The sequence below is a fragment of the Aquarana catesbeiana genome, linkage group LG04, assembly GCF_042186555.1.
Source record: "Aquarana catesbeiana isolate 2022-GZ linkage group LG04, ASM4218655v1, whole genome shotgun sequence".
NCBI classification, from domain to species: domain Eukaryota; kingdom Metazoa; phylum Chordata; class Amphibia; order Anura; family Ranidae; genus Aquarana; species Aquarana catesbeiana.
Window position 1 is genome coordinate 396,353,575 of NC_133327.1, and position 22,136 is coordinate 396,375,710.

General features: G+C 42.3%; 1 protein-coding gene across 1 annotated transcript in view; it reads right to left on the bottom strand.

The window, feature by feature from the left end:
• LOC141141259 (uncharacterized) overlaps positions 1 to 22,136 on the bottom strand; it is a 1,017,917-nt gene that overhangs the window by 727,613 nt on the left and 268,168 nt on the right. Inside the window, exons 10-11 of the mRNA XM_073628940.1 lie at positions 11,753 to 11,800; positions 7,935 to 7,982 (exon numbers count right to left, since the gene is read on the bottom strand). Coding sequence (XP_073485041.1) covers positions 7,935 to 7,982; positions 11,753 to 11,800 — 96 coding nt within the window. The remainder of the gene's footprint in view (positions 1 to 7,934; positions 7,983 to 11,752; positions 11,801 to 22,136) is intronic.

The following is a 22,136-nucleotide window of genomic DNA, read 5'->3' on the forward strand; positions in this document are numbered from 1 at the left end:
GGACAGTGTAGTATGGTGGTCAGTAGTATAGTGTAGTATAGTGGACAGTGTAGTGGTTAGTGTAGTGGACAGTATAGTGTAGTATAGTGGACAGTGTAGTATAGTGGTCAGTGTAGTATGGCGGTCAGTGTAGTATAGTGGTCAGTATAGTGTAGTATAGTGGACAGTGTAGTATAGTGGACAGTGTAGTATGGTGGTCAGTGTAGTGTAGTGTAGTATAGTGGACAGTGTAGTGTAGTATAGTGGACAGTGTAGTATGATGGTCAGTATAGTGTAGTATAGTGGACAGTGTAGTGGTTAGTGTAGTGGACAGTATAGTGTAGTATAGTGGTCAGTGTAGTATAGTGGACAGTGTAGTATAGTGGACAGTGTAGTATGGTGGTCAGTGTAGTATAGTGGTCAGTGTAGTGTAGTGTAGTATAGTGGACAGTGTAGTATGGTGGTCAGTATAGTGTAGTATAGTGGTTAGTGTAGTGGACAGTATAGTGTAGTATAGTGGACAGTGTAGTATAGTGGACAGTGTAGTATAGTGGGACAGTATAGTATGGTGGTCAGTGTAGTGTAGTATAGTGGACAGTGTAGTGTAGTATAGTGGACAGTGTAGTATGGTGGACAGTGTAGTGGTTAGTGTAGTGGACAGTATAGTGTAGTATAGTGGTCAGTGTAGTAGAGTGGACAGTGTAGTATAGTGGACAGTGTAGTATGGTGGTCAGTATAGTGTAGTATAGTGGACAGTGTAGTATAGTGGTCAGTGTAGTATGGTGGTCAGTATAGTGTAGTATAGTGGACAGTGTAATATGGTGGTCAGTGTAGTGTAGTATAGTGGACAGTGTAGTATGGTGGTCAGTATAGTGTAGTATAGTGGACAGTGTAGTATGGTGGTCAGTATAGTGTAGTATAGTGGACAGTGTAGTATAGTGGACAGTGTAGTATGGTGGTCAGTATAGTGTAGTGGTCAGTATAGTGTAGTATAGTGGACAGTGTAGTGGTTAGTGTAGTGGATAGTATAGTGGACAGTGTAGTATAGTGGACAGTATAGTGGACAGTGTAGTATGGTGGTCAGTGTAGTGTAGTATAGTGGTCAGTGTAGTATGGTGGTCAGTATAGTGCAGTATAGTATGGTGGTCAGTATAGTGTAGTATAGTGGTCAGTGTAGTATAGTGGACAGTGTAGTGTAGTATAGTGGACAGTGTAGTATGGTGGTCAGTATAGTGTAGTATAGTGGACAGTTTAGTGTAGTATGGTGGACAGTGTAGTATGGTGGACAGTGTAGTGTAGTATGGTGGTCAGTGTAGTGTAGTATAGTGGTCAGTATAGTGTAGTATAGTGGTCAGTGTAGTATGGTGGTCAGTATAGTGTAGTATAGTGGACAGTGTAGTATAGTGGTCAGTGTAGTATGGTGGTCAGTGTAGTGTAGTATAGTGGACAGTGTAGTGTAGTATAGTGGACAGTGTAGTATGGTGGTCAGTATAGTGTAGTATAGTGGTTAATGTAGTATGGTGGTCAGTGTAGTGTAGTATAGTGGACAGTGTAGTATGGTGGTCAGTGTAGTATGTTGTTACTAGTGGACAGTGTAGTATAGTGGACAGTGTAGTATGGTGGTCAGTGTAGTGTAGTATAGTGGTCAGTGTAGTATGGTGGTCAGTATAGTGTAGTATAGTATAGTGGTCAGTATAGTGTAGTATAGTGGTCAGTGTAGTATAGTGGACAGTGTAGTGTAGTATAGTGGACAGTGTAGTATGGTGGTCAGTATAGTGTAGTATAGTGGACAGTTTAGTGTAGTATGGTGGACAGTGTAGTATGGTGGACAGTGTAGTGTAGTATGGTGGTCAGTGTAGTGTAGTATAGTGGTCAGTGTAGTGTAGTATAGTGGTCAGTGTAGTATGGTGGTCAGTATAGTGTAGTATAGTGGTCAGTGTAGTATGGTGGTCAGTATAGTGTAGTATAGTGGACAGTGTAGTGTAGTATAGTGGACAGTGTAGTATAGTGGTCAGTGTAGTGTAGTATAGTGGTCAGTATAGTGTAGTATAGTATGGTGGTCAGTATAGTGTAGTATAGCGGACAGTGTAGTATGGTGGTCAGTATAGTGTAGTATAGTGGACAGTTTAGTGTAGTATAGTGGACAGTGTAGTATAGTGGTCAGTGTAGTGTAGTATAGTGGTCAGTGTAGTATGGTGGTCAGTATAGTGTAGTATAGTGGTCAGTGTAGTATGGTGGTCAGTATAGTGTAGTATAGTGGACAGTGTAGTGTAGTATAGTGGACAGTGTAGTATAGTGGTCAGTGTAGTGTAGTATAGTGGTCAGTGTAGTATGGTGGTCAGTATAGTGTAGTATAGTATGGTGGTCAGTATAGTGTAGTATAGTGGTCAGTGTAGTATGGTGGTCAGTATAGTGTAGTATAGTGGTCAGTGTAGTGTAGTATAGTGGTCAGTGTAGTATGGTGGTCAGTATAGTGTAGTATAGTATAGTGGACAGTGTAGTGTAGTATAGTGGACAGTGTAGTATGGTGGTCAGTATAGTGTAGTATAGTGGACAGTTTAGTGTAGTATGGTGGACAGTGTAGTATGGTGGACAGTGTAGTGTAGTATGGTGGTCAGTGTAGTGTAGTATAGTGGTCAGTGTAGTGTAGTATAGTGGTCAGTGTAGTATGGTGGTCAGTATAGTGTAGTATAGTGGTCAGTGTAGTATGGTGGTCAGTATAGTGTAGTATAGTGGACAGTGTAGTGTAGTATTGTGGTCAGTGTAGTATGGTGGTCAGTGTAGTGCAGTATAGTGGACAGTGTAGTGTAGTATAGTGGACAGTGTAGTATGGTGGTCAGTATAGTGTAGTATAGTGGTTAGTGTAGTATGGTGGTCAGTGTAGTGTAGTATAGTGGACAGTGTAGTATGGTGGTCAGTGTAGTATGTTGTTACTAGTGGACAGTGTAGTATAGTGGACAGTGTAGTATGGTGGTCAGTGTAGTGTAGTATAGTGGTCAGTGTAGTATGGTGGTCAGTATAGTGTAGTATAGTATGGTGGTCAGTATAGTGTAGTATAGTGGTCAGTGTAGTATAGTGGACAGTGTAGTATGGTGGTCAGTATAGTGTAGTATAGTGGACAGTGTAGTGTAGTATAGTGGACAGTGTAGTATAGTGGTCAGTGTAGTGTAGTATAGTGGTCAGTGTAGTATGGTGGTCAGTATAGTGTAGTATAGTATAGTGGACAGTGTAGTGTAGTATAGTGGACAGTGTAGTATGGTGGTCAGTATAGTGTAGTATAGTGGACAGTTTAGTGTAGTATGGTGGACAGTGTAGTATGGTGGACAGTGTAGTGTAGTATGGTGGTCAGTGTAGTGTAGTATAGTGGTCAGTGTAGTGTAGTATAGTGGTCAGTGTAGTATGGTGGTCAGTATAGTGTAGTATAGTGGTCAGTGTAGTGTAGTATAGTGGACAGTGTAGTATGGTGGTCAGTATAGTGTAGTATAGTGGTCAGTGTAGTATGGTGGTCAGTATAGTGTAGTATAGTGGTCAGTGTAGTATGGTGGTCAGTATAGTGTAGTATAGTGGACAGTGTAGTGTAGTATTGTGGTCAGTGTAGTATGGTGGTCAGTGTAGTGCAGTATAGTGGACAGTGTAGTGTAGTATAGTGGACAGTGTAGTATGGTGGTCAGTATAGTGTAGTATAGTGGTTAGTGTAGTATGGTGGTCAGTGTAGTGTAGTATAGTGGACAGTGTAGTATGGTGGTCAGTGTAGTATGTTGTTACTAGTGGACAGTGTAGTATAGTGGACAGTGTAGTATGGTGGTCAGTGTAGTGTAGTATAGTGGTCAGTGTAGTATGGTGGTCAGTATAGTGTAGTATAGTATGGTGGTCAGTATAGTGTAGTATAGTGGTCAGTGTAGTATAGTGGACAGTGTAGTATGGTGGTCAGTATAGTGTAGTATAGTGGACAGTGTAGTGTAGTATAGTGGACAGTGTAGTATAGTGGTCAGTGTAGTGTAGTATAGTGGTCAGTGTAGTATGGTGGTCAGTATAGTGTAGTATAGTATAGTGGACAGTGTAGTGTAGTATAGTGGACAGTGTAGTATGGTGGTCAGTATAGTGTAGTATAGTGGACAGTTTAGTGTAGTATGGTGGACAGTGTAGTATGGTGGACAGTGTAGTGTAGTATGGTGGTCAGTGTAGTGTAGTATAGTGGTCAGTGTAGTGTAGTATAGTGGTCAGTGTAGTATGGTGGTCAGTATAGTGTAGTATAGTGGTCAGTGTAGTATGGTGGTCAGTATAGTGTAGTATAGTGGACAGTGTAGTGTAGTATAGTGGACAGTGTAGTATGGTGGTCAGTATAGTGTAGTATAGTGGTCAGTGTAGTATGGTGGTCAGTGTAGTGTAGTATAGTGGACAGTGTAGTATGGTGGTCAGTGTAGTATGTTGTTACTAGTGGACAGTGTAGTATAGTGGACAGTGTAGTATGGTGGTCAGTGTAGTGTAGTATAGTGGTCAGTGTAGTATGGTGGTCAGTATAGTGTAGTATAGTGGACAGTGTAGTATGGTGGTCAGTATAGTGTAGTATAGTGGACAGTGTAGTATAGTGGTCAGTGTAGTATAGTGGTCAGTATAGTGTAGTATAGTGGACAGTGTAGTATAGTGGACAGTGTAATATGGTGGTCAGTGTAGTGTAGTATAGTGGACAGTGTAGTATGGTGGTCAGTATAGTGGACAGTGTAGTATGGTGGTCAGTATAGTGTAGTATAGTGGACAGTGTAGTATAGTGGACAGTGTAGTATGGTGGTCAGTATAGTGTAGTGGTCAGTATAGTGTAGTATAGTGGACAGTGTAGTATATTGGTCAGTGTAGTATGGTGGTCAGTATAGTGTAGTGCTCTCTTCTGTGCCAAGCAAAGGAACATGGCGAACACATAGCGGCAGGTGTGCACTGGGAGATACAGTGCTGTTACTAGTGGACAGTGTAGTATAGTGGTCAGTGTAGTGTAGTATAGTGGTCAGTGTAGTATGGTGGTTAGTATAGTGTAGTATAGTGGACAGTGTAGTATAGTGCTCAGTGTAGTATGGTGGTCAGTATAGTGTAGTATAGTGGACAGTGTAGTGTAATATAATGGACAGTGTAGTATGGTGGTCAGTATAGTGTAGTATAGTGGTCAGTGTAGTATGGTGGTCAGTGTAGTGTAGTATAGTGGTCAGTGTAATGTAGTATAGTGGACAGTGTAGTGTAGTATAGTGGACAGTGTAGTATGGTGGTCAGTATAGTGTAGTATAGTGGTCAGTGTAGTATGGTGGTCAGTGTAGTATAGTATAGTGGTCAGTGTAATGTAGTATAGTGGACAGTGTAGTATGGTGGTCAGTATAGTGTAGTATAGTGGTCAGTGTAGTATGGTGGTCAGTGTAATGTAGTATAGTGGTCAGTGTAGTGTAGTATAGTGGTCAGTGTAATGTAGTATAGTGGACAGTGTAGTGTAGTATAGTGGACAGTGTAGTGTAGTATAGTGGACAGTGTAGTATGGTGGTCAGTATAGTGTAGTATAGTGGTCAGTGTAGTATGGTGGTCAGTGTAGTATAGTATAGTGGTCAGTGTAATGTAGTATAGTGGACAGTGTAGTATGGTGGTCAGTATAGTGTAGTATAGTGGTCAGTGTAGTATGGTGGCCAGTGTAATGTAGTATAGTGGACAGTGTAGTGTAGTGGACAGTGTAGTGTAGTATGGTGGTCAGTGCAATGTAGTATAGTGGACAGTGTAGTATAGTGGTCAGTATAGTGTAGTATAGTGGTCAGTGTAGTATAGTATGGTGGTCAGTGTCGTGTAGTATAGTGGTCAGTGTAATGTAGTATAGTGGACAGTGTAGTGTAGTATAGTGGTTAGTATAGTATGGTGGTCAGTATAGTGGACAGTGTAGTGGTCAGTGTAATATAGTGGACAGTATAGTATAGTGGTCAGTGTAGTGGACAATGTAGTGTAGTGGTCAGTATAGGAATCAGGTAGGTCAGTACTATTGTATTTGAAGGGATTCAGGGATAGCTAAAAGTCCGCAGGTTGGGGGGGGCGCAAATTACTTGCCTTGCCCCGGGTGCTGACAACCCACGCTACGCCACTGCAGGGAAGTGAGCTGGGGCTGGGCAGTTGAGGGTTTGTGAGAGTGGAGGAATGTGCTGAAGGTAGTGTCAGAGCAGAGGGGCTGGAGAGGTGGTTTCTAGGGGCACTGGACACTGGAGGGAGGGTGAGAGCTTGGGGAATGTGTTTATGATGGTGGAGGATGACGAGATGGATTATAAGAGCACTGTGCAGTTGAGAGTATATGAGAACTAAAAAAAATGTGATTGTTGTGGTGTCAGGGTCCTCCAGACAGTTTTGCTCTCTTCTGTGCCAAGCAAAGGAACATGGCGAACACAAAGCGGCAGGTGTGCACTGGGAGATACAGTGCTGTTACTCTAATCCTGGCACATAGAACAGTTTACTTTTTCACAGAACTTTACTGCAATGTCACAAATATACTTCTATTGACTGCACTTAAAAAAGCTGCAAGCCCAATGCCTCTGCTGTAAATGGGCCCTTTGAGTCCATCAGATGGCCCTTTTATCGGGAAGGAGGTGCTTATGGTGTGGGAATGTGTGCTGTGTTTCCTACTCTCATCTTTACACTGGGAAACTAGAAACTAAGCCACAGTGTTATGTGTGTATGTGTTTGGGTTCCCCAGTAGCAAAATGAAAGTAGACATTTTTTTATTTTATTAACCCCTTGGCACCTGCCATACGCAAATATGGGGCCTTTCAGCGGGTGGGCCTTGGCACTGAGCGGCTGCATATTTGTGTTCATTAGTGCAAATGCAGCTGCGCCTAAAGTATGGTGGCTAATGGAAATCTCACAAACCATGCTTGTGATCAGGAGCTTTCTGATCATGTGAACGCCATGACAGCCAATCATGGCGGCCACATGATCATAAACCCAGCCCCACCTCTCAGCATCCTAAACCCCTTAAAGGGCAAGGAGGTGCCAATGCCAGGAGGTTAAAGGGTAACTCCACTTACGTGGGAAAAAATAGCAAACCAAAAAAATAATACAATATAGCATATTTAATTGCTACACAAGTCATATTGTAATTACATGTTATTAAACAAATCATAAATAATACCTTTCCATTTCAATTTGCAGTACTGTCATTTTCTGAAAAATGCAATGTAATACAGCATTCTGGAGGTGTTCTGTACACATATGGTGTACAAAACGCTTCCCAGAAATGTAATGTCCTGCTTGTGTGATTGGCTTACTGATTTTCCCAGATGTCTGCACTAGGATACAAGTCAGCTTTTGGGACATCCCCTGGAACATTTTGGGGCATCCCCTAAAACATTTTGGGCATCCGCTGTTTGATAGAATATTCCCAAAGGACAATCACATCTAAAAGGGATGCAGACCCTGGCACATCCATGATTAGAACCCTTCAATAGAAACAGCTGATTGATAATTATAAAATCACTCCCATTCACATTTATTTTTGTACATAGACACAGATGAACAAACAAACCAACAAACAGCTATTTCTTCAGAATAAAAAAAAGGTATGAATCTGCAACAAAGTTTGTTAAAATAGATCACCCAGATGGTAATATTTTTTTCTTAACAGAAGAGTTACTCCTTAAAATGTTATTAACCCAGGACCCTGCATTTGCAGAGTGCTTCATAGGGCTCTGTGCTATAAGCAGGTGGATTGGGGACAGTAAAAGAAGGGGAGGATCAAACAGCCTTTTTACACAATGCACAGGATTAACCCCTTAGGTTCTACAATTAATATAAAAAGCATGCTTTACTGCATATAGAGACTGATTTTACTGTTGTGGGTTTAGTAACACTTTAAGGATGTAAATGTAAAGCAAAAAATATTGTCTACTGTGCTGGCTGATATATTTTTTATAACCAAGTATTAATTACACTGTATGACAAAATACCTGGAGCCTTCTTCTCTGCTTTTAATTCAGGTTTTTCTTTTTCTACAGCTAAATTGAAGGAAAATATGTATTGAAGTGCTAGAGAATTTATTTAGCATTTATGAGTATAATCAGTTAGAACACACATCATTAAATCTTCTTAATGTAGCACAATTGAAGCATGATCATTTTATTATATTTATTTATTTTTTAATGTAATGAGTCTGTGGAAAAGAACAGAGCAACAGTCCCTTTCAAGTGTATTAATGCTTTAATAGACAAATTTGGAAATTAGTAAATGAGTGCATGGGTGTCAAAATAATTCTCCCTTGGGGGATAAGATAAAAAAAATCGTCTCCATTCTCTAGCTACCAAAATTTGGTCTGCTGTGGTCTAAGTCCAAATGTAAATTTTACTAGCCCCTCACATCCAGCTCCCCTATGTACCAATATAGCATTAATGTACTTATTTTGTAAAAATAAAACAGCTTTCCATTAATTCTACACCTGCTTACCTCATTCTCTTCATAGCTGTTTAAACACACTGCTCGATTATTTCTGCCTTGCTTCCTGGTCAGACTTTAGGTCATGACACAGGAAGGAGTTGACCAGTTGAAGGTAGATGATGCGGGGTGTGTGCTAATGAGGTCAGCTGGTCAAAGCCTTCCTAAAGTCTGAACAGGAAGTAAAGCAGAAGTAATTGAGCGGTGTGTTTAAACAGCTATGAAGAGAGTGAGGTAAGCCTGTGTAGAATTAATGTAAAGCTGTTTTATTTTTGCAAAATAAGTACATTAACCACTTAAGGCCCATAAGGATTTGCCCCCTTTATGACCAGGCCATTTTTTTACAATACAGCACTGTGTTGCTTTAACTGACAGTTTCTTGGTTCTTGCAAGGTTGTAACCAAACAATAATTTATGTCCTTTTTTTCCCATAAATAGATCTTTCTTTTGGTGGTATTTGATTACCTCTGCAGTTTTTATTTTTTGCGCTTTAAACAAAAAAAGAGCAACAATTTTGAAAAAAAAAAACTATATTTTTTACTTTTTGCTATAGTAAATATCCCAAAAAATAAATAAAAAAAACAAATGTCTTCATCAATTTAAGCCAATATGTATTCTGCTACATATTTTTGTTAAAACAAAAAAAAGTATATTGATTGGTTTGCGCAAAAGTTATAGTGTCTACAAAAAAGGGGATAGCTTTATGCCATTTTTTATTATTTATTTATTTTTTACTAGTAATGGCGGCGATCTGCGATTTTTTGCGGGACTGCGACATTGCGGCAGACAGATCGGACACTTTTGACACTTTTTTGGGACCAGTGACATTTATACAGTGATCAGAGCTAAAAATAGCCACTGATTGTTGTATAGATGTCACTGGCAAGAAAGGGGTTAACACTAGGGGGGCAATCAAGGGGTTAAGTGTTCCCTAGGGAGGTGTTTCTAACTGTGGGGGAAGTGGACTGACTGGGAGTAGAGAGAGATCGCTGTTCCTGATCACTAGGAACAGCAGATCTCTCTCTACTCCCCTCTCAGAATGGGGATCTGTTTACATACACAGATCCCCATTCTGGCTCTCTGTGGAGCGATCGCAGGTGGCTGACTGATATCGCAGCCGCCAGCTACGCGCATTGGCTCCAGCGTCGTGCCTTCGGCGGCAGCGCGCGCCCCTTATCACTCTTATAGCGGCCGATGTACACCTGCAGCGATCCAAGCAGCCGTGCCAACCTGCCGCAGTATAATGACGGTGGCTGGTCAGCAAGTGGTTAATGCTATACTGGTATATAGGGGATCTGGAATTTAGAAAAAAAAATGGTGAACAAAGGTGAAACTTAGCCTTTAATGCTATGTCTTATAAGAATTGTCCTAAAACCAGATTTACAGGTTTGCAGTGCAATGCCTTAAGCATGTTAATATGCACATTTTTTGAATGTTAAAGTGCACTGTTCTCAGGGAAAATCTCTGTATTAGGTTGCAATGAAATGTGCTTTGCAGTGCACTGGCAAGAAATGTTTGGGTTTCATTTAAGATTAAAATGGTTGTAAATGTAAAAGGTTTTTAGCCTAAAGCATTCTCTGCATTAAGGTAACACATCTTTAAAATGTAGCTCCCCTTCACCCCCCCTAAAAACTCACTTGAGCCTGATCTGGATCCAGCACTGTGCACATCTGTAGCAGCTCTTCTCCCTGCTACCCTCTCCCCTGGCTCACAGGCTTGGCTGAGTTTAGAGGAAGCCATTGGCTCCTGCTGTTGTCAGTCAAAACCTGTGAGCAGTCTTGGAGGGGTGGGGCCAAGCGAGGTGGTGTGTCTGAAAAGATGCAAACAGCCCGGCTCAGGATGGAACATGCACGAGAGCTCCTATAGGAAATGGCTTCCTATGGGGGCATTCATTGGGAGATAGGAGCCAAATATGTTGACAGGGGAACCCCAGAGCAGATAAGTATAACATGTTTTTTTTTCAGTAAAAAAAAATTCAAAGCTTTACAAGCATTTGAATGGCAACCCAAGAGTCTGAAGTCAGGAAAGCGTGAGAGTACAGAATAAAAAAAATAAAAAATGTTTGCAGAATTTAGACAGATGTCAGAATTAATATTTTTAATTATTGAATGTACCTTGCATTTAACCATGAATTTAGCTAGATGAGAAATCACTTCTTGGTGTGAAAAAAAATACATTAGCTGTGACCCATTTTTTTTATATGTCATGATTTAAATAGATATCTAATCAAGATATGCCTGGTAACCTTTTTTTCCTTTACGTTGTAAAGCTGAGGATCTTGGGAAGTGGTACTGCATGGACGGGATATTGTATCTCTTGCAGCAGGATCTATATTTCTTTAAAGTTCATGAATATACCTACCCATAGGACTAGAGAACATTTTAGCATTTTAAGAGTTATTTTTTCTAAACTAATAAATACAGACTGTGATCCTCAGCGATCACAGTATACTCTCAGCACTTACAACAAAAAGAAAAAGAAAATAACCAAAAAATGTTGAGGGAGCTGATGGTTTGAAATCAAAGATTTGTTCCCCCCCCCTATATGTCTACTGCACAGTATGTGTTACGAAAAACATCTATAATTTAGCAGATGAAAAGAAAACCAACATTTCCAAATGAATCTGATATAATACTTATCAGGAAAAGCCAGCGACAGTGCTTTCCCACTAAGGGATCATACAGCTGAAGAGAGTGCTTTGCAGCTAAGGGGTAACCTTACATGAATTTTGACAGCTAATTCCACCCAGCAGCCATTTTTTTAAAATGCTGCATTAAACTGTCTGCTGTACAGACCCCTCAAGTTACCTGGCAAGGGGGGGGGGGGGCGCAAGGACTATATCAACCACTTCCTATTATTTTACACTTTTGTGGGGGCCCCAAAACCTTTTGTGAGCCCATGACACAAGTCTTAATGAGCCCATTTGGAAACCTGGCCCTACATGGAGCTGATGTCCTCTGCATAATGTCATGTTCAAATGTTGGATTCTATAAAAACTGTACTCCCTTGTCTGCTCTAATACACAATACTAATTATCTCTACTCTATCAGTCATTAGTTTTACAACAAACATCAAACGTAGGTTACCTGGCCCAAAATAGTTAGAAATAGCTGAATAATTCAATTGTGAGTGATTGACTGAAAGTACTGTAAATGTCATCAATCCCATTTCCCCCACAGAGTGCAACACTCAATTGTAGTACATCCCTCCCAGTATATAAATATACCATTGGCGATGAAACACTGGTTTAGGTTCACATGGTATACCTGCTACCTTCACTGATATCACTTATTTTTTAACTCCAATTTTGTCATGCATACATATATTAGGTAGATACCTTTAGATGGTGCTTTCTTCACAAACTCTGCTTTCAAATCAGCTTTCTCTGCAAAGGAATAGGAGTGTTTACTTAATTTAAACATATGGATATTCAGATAGAATGCATCTATTTACATCAGTATTTCAACTCATAAAAGGTGCTTATGGTATCTACAAAACCCCCACAAAATAATGAGAAGACTAACTTTAAAGGGAATTATACATTTTAATGCCAATAAATAATTAAGTCAGACTTGCCATTCTGTAAACAGTGTTGCCTAGGGTTACAATGACTGTGATCAAAGAATGTATCACTCTTTAATGTCCTAATATAAATGCCAGGGATAATTACGTTATTCTACTGCCTATCTGGCAGAAAATAATGTGATTGGTTGTACAGAATGTTAATTGATCTTGATAAATAGCACTTTATTTTTACAGTTAGACCAACATTAGGACTGACTTTCAGGAAACAACTGACAAATGTTATATTATCCAAAGCATTGTCTGTATTGGATAAAATGTAACTGACTACTGAGAGCAGCCACCAGATCATGCTGTCAGCATAGCTTACATGAATAGGAATTGGAGAGAAACATGAATCTTGATCTTTAACAAAGTGCTTAAATCTCATCTGGGGAAGGGGGAGTTTATTTTGTAGATTAACTTGGATAGATGGTTCTGGCTGAACTGAGAGGGGTTAAGAGAAATGTCAAAGTTCCCTGTACGGGAAGACTAGAGGAATATGTTCCAAAGGAAGTGTTGTAGGGTGCACTTTAGTAAATGCAGAAGAATGGTTGTTATAGGGGGTATTTCAGAAGTGAAAAAGGTAAATCTGGCCATAGACATATAAGGTTAGCATAAAAAGCTGGCAAGGTCCATACACCCTAGGAGCATGTCTGTCTAGTAGCTATGCTATAACTACATATGCTTGGAACATCTAAGCATACATGTTTATGGAATAGTTACATAGTAGGTGAGGTTGAAAAAAGACACAAGTCCATAAAGTCCAACTTATGTGTGTGATTATATGTCAGTATTACATTGTATATCCCTGTATATTGCGGTCATTTGGGTGCTTAGCTAATTAGTTAGTTAATAGTTTTTTGAAACTATTGATGCTCCCCGCTGAGACCACCGCCTGTGGAAGGGAATTCCACATCCTTGTCTCTCTTACAGTAAAGAACCCTCTACGTAGTTTAAGGTTGGCCACGTGTATTGTGAAACTCCCTTCTGCAAAAAAGTTTTATCCCTATTGTGGGGTCACCAGTATGGTATTTATAAATTGAAATCATATCCCCTCTCAAGCATTTCTTCTCCAGAGAGAATAAGTTCAGTGCTCGCAACCTTTCCTCATAACTAATATCCTCCAGACCCTTTATTAGCTTAGTTACCCTTCTTTGTACTCACTCCATTTCAGTACATCCTTCCTGAGGACTGGTGCCCAGAGCTGGACAGCATACTCTAGGTGTGGCCGGACCAGAGTCTTGTAGAGCAGGAGAATTATCGTTTTATCTCTGGAGTTGATCCCCTTTTTAATGCATGCCAATATTCTGTTTGCTTTGTTAGCAGCAGCATGCCACTGCTGAGCCTAACATCTACTAGGACCCCCAGGTCCTTTTCCATCCTAGATTCCCCCAGAGGTTCTCTGTGTATAAATTGCATTCATATTTTTGCCACCCAAATGCATTATTTTACATTTTTCTACATTAAACCTCATTTGCTATGTAGTTGCCCACCCCATTAATTTGTTCAGATGTTTTTGGGTGGCTTTGGCAAATTATGACTCAGGGGGTTTAGTACACACCCCACACTATATAAGGCCGCCTGCACATAGGCCCTGTGTAGTGTGTTCCATCGTTGAGAGAGAGATAGAGAGAGAGAGAGAGAGAGAGAGAGAGAGACAGTGTCATTTGATTTAAGTTAGATAGAGTAGGCAGGCGAGTCAGTTAGCTGCACTTACAGTGTATTGTATATATATATATATATATATATATATATATATTGTATTCAGTTTAGCTAGATCCGTCCCTGTTATTCTCTTCCTACTGACAGGCAAGCGTTTTTACAGTATTTACAGCTACCTGAAAAAAATTGCTGGTGTTCTTCTGATCCTATTAGTCCTATTAGCTACAGTATTTACAGTTAGTGTAGTGCGTCCTCTGCACAGTGTGCACCTAAAAGCTACCTGAAGAAAATTTGTGGTGTTCTTCTGATCCTATTAGTACTGCAGGCAGCTGCAGTATTTACAAATTAGTGTAGTGCGTCCTCTGCACAGTGTACACCTAAAGCTACCTGAAGAAAATTGGTGGTGTTCTTATGATCCTATTAGTACCGCAGGCAGCTGCAGTATTTACAAGTTAGTGTACTGCGTCCTCTGCACAGTGTGCACCTAAAGCTACCTGAAGAAAATTGGTGGTGTTCTTCTGATCCTATTAGTACCGCAGGCAGCTGCAGTATTTACAAGTTAGTGTAGTGTATCCTCTGCACAGTGTGCACTTAAAGCTACCTGCAGAAAATTGGTGGTGTTCTTCTGATCCAATTAATACCACAGACAGGCAGCTACAGTATTTACGTTTAGAGTACTGTGTCCTCTGCACAGTGTGCACCTAAAGCTACCTGAAGACAATTGCTGTTGCTCTGCTCCTATTAATACCACAGGCAGGCAGCTACAGCATTTACATTTAGTGTACTGCGTCCTCTACACAGTGTGCACCTAAAGCTAGCTGAAGACAATTGCTGTTGTTCTGCTCCTATTAATACCACAGGCAGGCAGCTACAGTATTTACAGTTAGTGTACTGTGTCCCTTGCACAGTGTGCATCTAAAGCTACCTGAAAAAAATTGGTGGTGTTCTTCTAATCCAATTAATACCACAGGCAGGCAGCTACAGTATTTACAGTTAGTGTACTGCGTCCTCTGCACAGTGTGCACCTAAAGCTACCTGAAGACAATTGCTGTTGTTCTGCTCCTATTAATACCGCAGGCAGGCAGCTACAGTATTTACAGTTAGTGTACTGTGTCCTTTGCACAGTGTGCACCCAAAGCTACCTGAATAAAATTGGTGGTGTTCTTCTGATCCTATTAATACCACAGGCAGGCAGCTACAGTATTTACAGTTAGTGTACTGTGTCCTCTGCACAGTGTGCACCTAAAGCTACCTGAAGACAATTGCTGTTGTTCTGCTCCTATTAATACCACAGGCAGGCAGCTACAGTATTTACAGTTAGTGTACTGTGTCCTTTGCACAGTGTGCATCTAAAGCTACCTGAATAAAAATTGGTGGTGTTCTTCTGATCCTATTAATACCACAGGCAGGCAGCTACAGTATTTACAGTTAGTGTACTGTGTCCTCTGCACAGTGTGCACCTAAAGCTACCTGAAGACAATTGCTGTTGTTCTGCTCCTATTAATACCGCAGGCAGGCAGCTACAGTATTTACAGTTAGTGTACTGTGTCCTTTGCACAGTGTGCACCTAAAGCTACCTGAATAAAATTGGTGGTGTTCTTCTGATCCTATTAGTACCACAGGCAGGCAGCTACAGTATTTACAGTTAGTGTACCGTGTCCTCTGCACAGTGTGCACCTAAAGCTACCTGAAGACAATTGCTGTTGTTCTGCTCCTATTAATACCGCAGGCAGGCAGCTACAGTATTTTTCAGTTAGTGTACTGTGTCCTTTGCACAGTGTGCACCTAAAGCTACCTGAATAAAATTGGAGGTGTTCTTCTGATCCTATTAATACCACAGGCAGGCAGCTACAGTATTTACAGTTAGTGTACTGTGTCCTCTGCACAGTGTGCACCTAAAGCTACCTAAATAAAATTGGTGGTGTTCTGATCCTGTTAATACCACAGGCAGGCAGCTACAGTATTTACAGTTAGTGTACTGTGTCCTCTGCACAGTATGCACCTAAAGCTACCTGAAGAAAATTGGTGGTGTTCTTCTAATTCCTGTTAATACAACAGGCAGGCAGCTACAGTATTTACAGTTAGTGTACTGCGTCCTCTGCACAGTTGATTCTGCTAGCTGCAGTATCAGTATATATATACACATACCAGCTTTCGCAGCATCGCAGCTACATCTCACTGCAGGCCATTAGTATGTCTGGAAGGCCAACAAGGAGAGGCAGACAGTCACAAGCCAATAAAAGAGGGCAAGCAGGCTCTGTGTCTAGAGGAAACAGTGCTGGTCGTGGAGACGGTGCATCCCCATCAGCATGTGGCCGTGGGACACACTTGTCCTTTTTTTTTTTTAGCAGCTGGCCGTGTTGAGCCGCGACATGCCGAAGACTTGGTCGAGTGGATGACCAAGCCGTTCTCATCCTCCTCATCCTCTCTCACCCAGGCTCAGGGTACTTTGTCTGGCAAAGCAGCTGCCAACGCGGCCTCTTCCCTCGTCTCAATGGCATCAGTCACTCCTTCCCTAGCCCCACCATGTCCTCCTGAGGAGTCCCCCCGAACTGTTTGACCACAGTGTTGAGTACAAGCTCCAGGAGGATGCCAGCGTTTTGAAGGCTCTGGTGATGGTACCCAGCTAGAGGAAGGCAGTAACGTGATCTCAGAGAGAGGGGGTGCCCAAGAAGGACAGCAATCTGGCAGTCATGTTCCCCCAGCTGCAGCATACTGCCAGGTTTGCTCCAGTGATGAGGTGATGAGGAGGGAAGGGATGATGAAGTCACTGGCTCCATGTGGGTGCCTGATAGGAGAGAGGAGGAGGAGGCACATCACCAACAAGGCAGGATGCCCTCCAGGGGCCAGCTTATCACACCGCAGAGCTCCGCATGTGCAGGGCACTGCTGTCTCTGTGCGTTATTCCAAAAGTTCTTTGGTGTGGGCCTTTTTTGAGATCAGTGCATCAGATCCCACCGCTGCTATTTGCAACATATGTCTCAAGCGTATCTCGCGTGGCCAAAACATCACCCGCTTGGGCACCACATGCTTGACCAGACATATGTCAACCTGCCATGCATTTCGTTGGCAAGCGTACCTAAAAGACCCACACCAAAGAACAAAGAGGACCTCTCCTTGCTCCTCATATGCTGGGATCTCCAACCCCACTATACCTTCAGTCCTCTCTGAGACCTGCACTGAGAGGAATGAAGGTGTAGAATTAGGTGTGTCACAGCCAAGTACTTGGGGGCAATCTGTTATCGGTACACCAACGTCAGATTGTACCAGGCAAATTTCCCTGCCCCAGCTGCTGCACCACCGAAAGAAGTTCGCTCGCAGCCATCCACATGCCCAGTGGTTGAATGCTAGCTTGGCTAAATTGCTAGCACTTCAACTGCTGCCTTTTCAGTTGGTAGACTCTGCCCCCTTCCGTGAGTTTGTGGAATGTGTGGTTCCTCAGTGGCAGGTTCCCAAACGCCACTTTTTCTCATGGAAGGCGATTCTGGCTCTCTACCGGCATGTGGAAGGCAATGTCTTGGACTCGCTGGACAGGCCAGACAGGTGGTTGACGCCACGCCAGCTTAAGGCAGGTATGGTGGTTTGCGACAATGGCACCAACCTCCTCTCTGCCCTCTGACAGGGACAACTAACCCATGTGCCCTGTTTGGCTCACGTCCTTAACTTGGTGGTGCAGCGGTTCTTGGGCAGGTTCCTGGGCTTACAGGATGTCCTGAGGCAGGCCAGGAAAGTCTGTGTGCATTTCCGCAGGTCATATAATGCCAGTGTTCGGCTGGCTGACCTCCAAAAAGAATTTAACCTGCCCAAGAACCGCATAATCTGTGACATGCCCACCAGGTGGAACTCAGCGTTGGCCATGCTGCAGTGTCTGCACATGCAGCAGAGGGCCATCAATGAGTACCTATGTGACTATGGCACCAGGACAGGGTCAGGGGACCTTGTTTTTTTTTCCCCATGTCAGTGGGCCATGATCAGGGATGTATGCACTGTCCTGTCACCATTTGAGAAGGCCACAAGGATTGTGAGCAGTGACAGTGCATGCATCAGTGACACTGTACCTCTTGTCCACCTGTTGAAGCACACGCTGCATGGAATAATAGACAGGGCACTTGAGGCAGAACAGAGGGAGGAAGAGGAGGACTTCCTTACCTCTCAAGGCCCCCCTTATCCAGACAGTGTTCCTGCGTGCCCGCCGCTGATTACACAGGAAGAGGACGAGGAGGAGGAGGAGGAGGAGGAGGAAGAAGAGGAGGATTGTGTCAGCATGGAGGTGGAGCCTGGCACTCAGCATCAGCAGCAGTCTTTAAGGGATCATTTACAGTCCCAAGAAACCCATGGACTTGTACATAGCTGGGAGGAGGTGGTTGCGGATCATGTCGTCCTTAGTGACCCAGAGGACTCCGGACCGAATGCCTCAGCAAACCTATGCTGCATGGCCTCCCTGATCCTGCAAAGCCTACGGAAGGATCCTCGTATTCGTGGTATCAAGGAGAGGGATCAATACTGGCTGGCAACCCTCCTTGATCCACGTTACAAGGGTAAGGTTGCAGACCTTATCTTGCCATCGCAGAGGGAGCAGAGGATGAAACATCTTCGGGAGGCCTTGCAGAAAGGTCTGTGCAACACGTTCCCAGAGACTGGGAGGTTACAAACTCCTGTTCCTGGACAACGTGTTGCTGAGGCTTTGGTCAGTCAAAGAAGGAGCGGTGGAGAAGGTGGCTGTCTAACCGATGCGTTCGGACAATTTTTTAGTCCGCAGCCCCAAGGTATGATTGGTTCCAGCAACCATCGCCAGCATCTGTTTTACATGGTGCAGGAATACCTAGGAGCAAGATCTGACTTGGACACCTTTCCCACCAAAAATCCTCTCGGTTACTGGGTCTTGAGGATGGATCACTGGCCAGAGCTTGCACAGTATGCAATTGAGCTACTGGCCTGTCCTGCATCCATCGTTCTTTTGGAACGCACATTCAGTGCTGCTGGAGGCTTTGCAACCAATCACAGGGTGTGCCTGTCCACCAACTCGGTTGATCGACTGACCTTCATAAAAATGAATCAGTCTTGGATCACCACCAGCTACCAGGCACCTGATACTGATGTAACCGAATAATTTTTTTTGAAATGTCAGATCTCTTCAAGACTGCCTATGCTGATGCTGAGAGACTATCCTGGTATGCTGAGTGATTATCCTCTTCCTCCTCAATGATCATGCTGATAGCTTGTAAGAACATTTTTGGTTCTGGGCACCGCCACCAGTGGCTAAGGCCCAATTTTTCAACCCCTGTTCAACAGGTGCATGTAATTACAATTCTTGATCTAATATTTCACAGCAGGGCCCATTCCTGTGCCCACCAAGAGTAACTGTGAGGGCTTACAGTGTTGTGGCAACACCAACACCTAAGGCCATAATTTCTGCAGAGTGTATAGGGCAGGCCCTACTTTCAAACATCCAACTTACAAACGACTCCTACTTGCAAACAGAAGGAGACAACAGGAAGTGAGATGAAATCTACCCCTAGGAAGGGAAATTCTCTCCTGTAAGAGTTAATATGGGAAAAACGCGTCTCCTTTCCACTGGTGCTTTATCACCAATCCTTGCTTCACTAAAAAACCCAAATTTTCAAAAAACATTTGTTATTGGGACAGAAAGTGAGGTGAAATCTTCTGAAGAGGTGCCCAGACAGCAAAACAAATGTTACAGGGGTGATAACCCTTCCCTATGTTTTCCAAAAAGCTTAAAAATAGATTTTTTTGCTGGAGCTACACTTTAAAAATGTACCAGTTCAAAATTACAAACAGATTCTACTTAACAACAAACCTATAGTCCCTGTCTTGTTTGCAACTCCTGTATACTGCTGTTTAGAGTATACAGGGCCTGGGGGCCCCACGCCTTTCCTTTTTTTAATTTGGGTGCAGGGTTCCCCAAAGACCCAAAGGGCCTGGTAATGGACTGGGGGGGGGACCCATGCCGTTTGTCTCACTGATCTTCATCCATATTCCCGGAACCGACGCTACATTAAAGCCACAAGCAGTTTTAAATTACTTTTATTCCTTTAAAAATGTCATTTTGTGCAAGGACTGTTCTAAGCACGGGAAACACGCGCCTTTTACACGCATACTATAGACACCCCCCAGGTATGATATTTAAAGGAATATTTCACTTTTTTTTCACCTTAAGCATCATTAAAATCACTGCTCCCTTAAAAAACGGCCTTTCTTAAAACTTTTTTTGCATTGATACATGTCCCCTGGGGCAGGACCCGGGTCCCCAAACCCTTTTTAGGACAATACCATGCATATTAGCCTTTAAAATTAGCACTTTCGATTTTGAACGTTCGAGTCCCATAGACTTTAATGGGGTTCTAAAGTTCGCGCAAACTTTCGGTCCGTTCGCAGGTCCTGGTGCGAACCGAACTGGGGGGGTTGTTCGACCCATCCCTAATCAACAGATAATAAAAAACCTGCTGTTTTAATGCTAGTGACAAACTATGGCACATATGTCAGTTTCAATTTTGCCTTTAGTTGCACTTTAGTTGATCCATAAAGAATTTGCATCACCGTTCACCAAGTGAAAGTACATGTACATTCCTTCTGTGCATATGGGGCAAAAAAGAACAAGCTATTTCCAGTGCTGTCTGGTTATAAATAATTGATTTTAGATGGAAAATACCACATTTGGCCACTAGATTTAATTTATGACACTTAGCTCCATCTAATGGCCAAATGCAGCAATTTCTGTTTAAAATCCGTGATTTCAATTTAGAACAGCATAGAATATAATCTATTCACATTCATTTGTTGCTCGCTTTGCACAGAACAAAGTGAATCGCAGCTTCACTGGGTGAATGCCTAAGCAAATTCTTTATAATTCAACCCCTTAGTGTTAACTGAAACAATATTATGATTCTATTCCCACTCAACAAGCTATATTATTATTTAGAAATGATGTTCTCCTGTTGCTAATGGACCATTATGCAATCATAATAATTAGAGGAGGATCATCAGTAAATGCAAACAATGCAATATAATCTTATAGAATAATGTAGTCTGTTTTACACAACACTAGGGGCATATTTCTAAATAGGAATGAGCTCGGACATGTTCGGGATCCCACCAGGAAGCTCACTGCACACCGCTAATCACAAGCAGTGAGACATTTCCTGGTCTGCAGTTGCACAGATCGGAAATGTCTCACTGCCTGTGATTAGCCGTGTGCAGTGTTGGCTTATTGGCAGGATCGAGCAGGTGGGATTTCAAACACGCCCGAGACCATCTCTATTTCTAAAGCAATGCCTGTGACCTACACCAAACATTCACTTGCAGTGAATCAGTCACTGTTGTTTTAAAACACATGCACCTGAATGATTTTCCAGTGGTGAAAGTTTAATGTCAGATTGACTGTTTTATAAATATTCCCCTTTAATCTCTACACTAACAATTTCAAATCAGCACAGCATTAAACAAACATAGGTGTGACTGAAGGCAATATTCAAGACACAGATTTCATATATAAAGTAAATCATCAGTATAAACTAGAAATTCCTAGACATAAGGCTTAGGTGCTGCAGGCCTTAGGCTCATATGTTCCAAAGCTGCTAATCATTTTGAACATATTGAATCAGGCTGCAACAATGTGCTTCTTCAGCTGTTGGCTAGCACCACTGCTAATAATAATGTTCAGCCACACAGACAGACCTTGTTGGCACAGCATTCCTCGGTCCTGACTTCATTCAGCCTGAACACATTCTTCCTGATCTCCATTTCCCTACAATCACTGTTCCTTTTTCCCTTTTGCCAAACCAATACACCGAAGAATTATAGAGCTTGTCAAGCAAATGTAAAGCTGGAGAACGGGCTGTTCAAGCATTCTATTCAGTGCAGGCACAGTCTTCCATACTAGGATTATAAGAAGCATGCCATTTCTCTATTGTTTGTGAGAACAAAATTTCATCTGCTCTTTAGCACAGGCAACAAGTGAATGTGTTCAGTAAGCTACTAATGCTATCCCATAAACATAGCAGCTGTTAAAGTCCGTTTAATTTACCTTAACGAGTCAAGTTCACACAAAAATGTTTCACAGGAACACTCCTGAAAAAATATTTGCATTAAAGTTCTTTAGTCTGCACACTCACCTTGGCCTATATGGGGGCCCCACTCTCTCTGTTGAATCAATGTTTTATTATGCAGAAAGAAACTGTGGCCAGGAAGAACCAGTACTCCACAGAAACAGTTAGGATTTGTGGCAGACAGATCCACTACTAAAGTATCCAAGACATGTAAGAACCAAGGGACAGACTCAGCTCACCAACATTTGCCAATAACTGAAATATGCATTTTGGGTGGACTTACCCTTCTTCAGAATAAACACACACCTATATCACACACCTATATGCGGGGTGTTAAGGAATGTACTTCCTAAAGCCTATCCATGCAAGGTTCTCTCTCCTTCCTGCATAACCAGTCACAGTCAAACTTCAAATATAAGTTTGAATCTG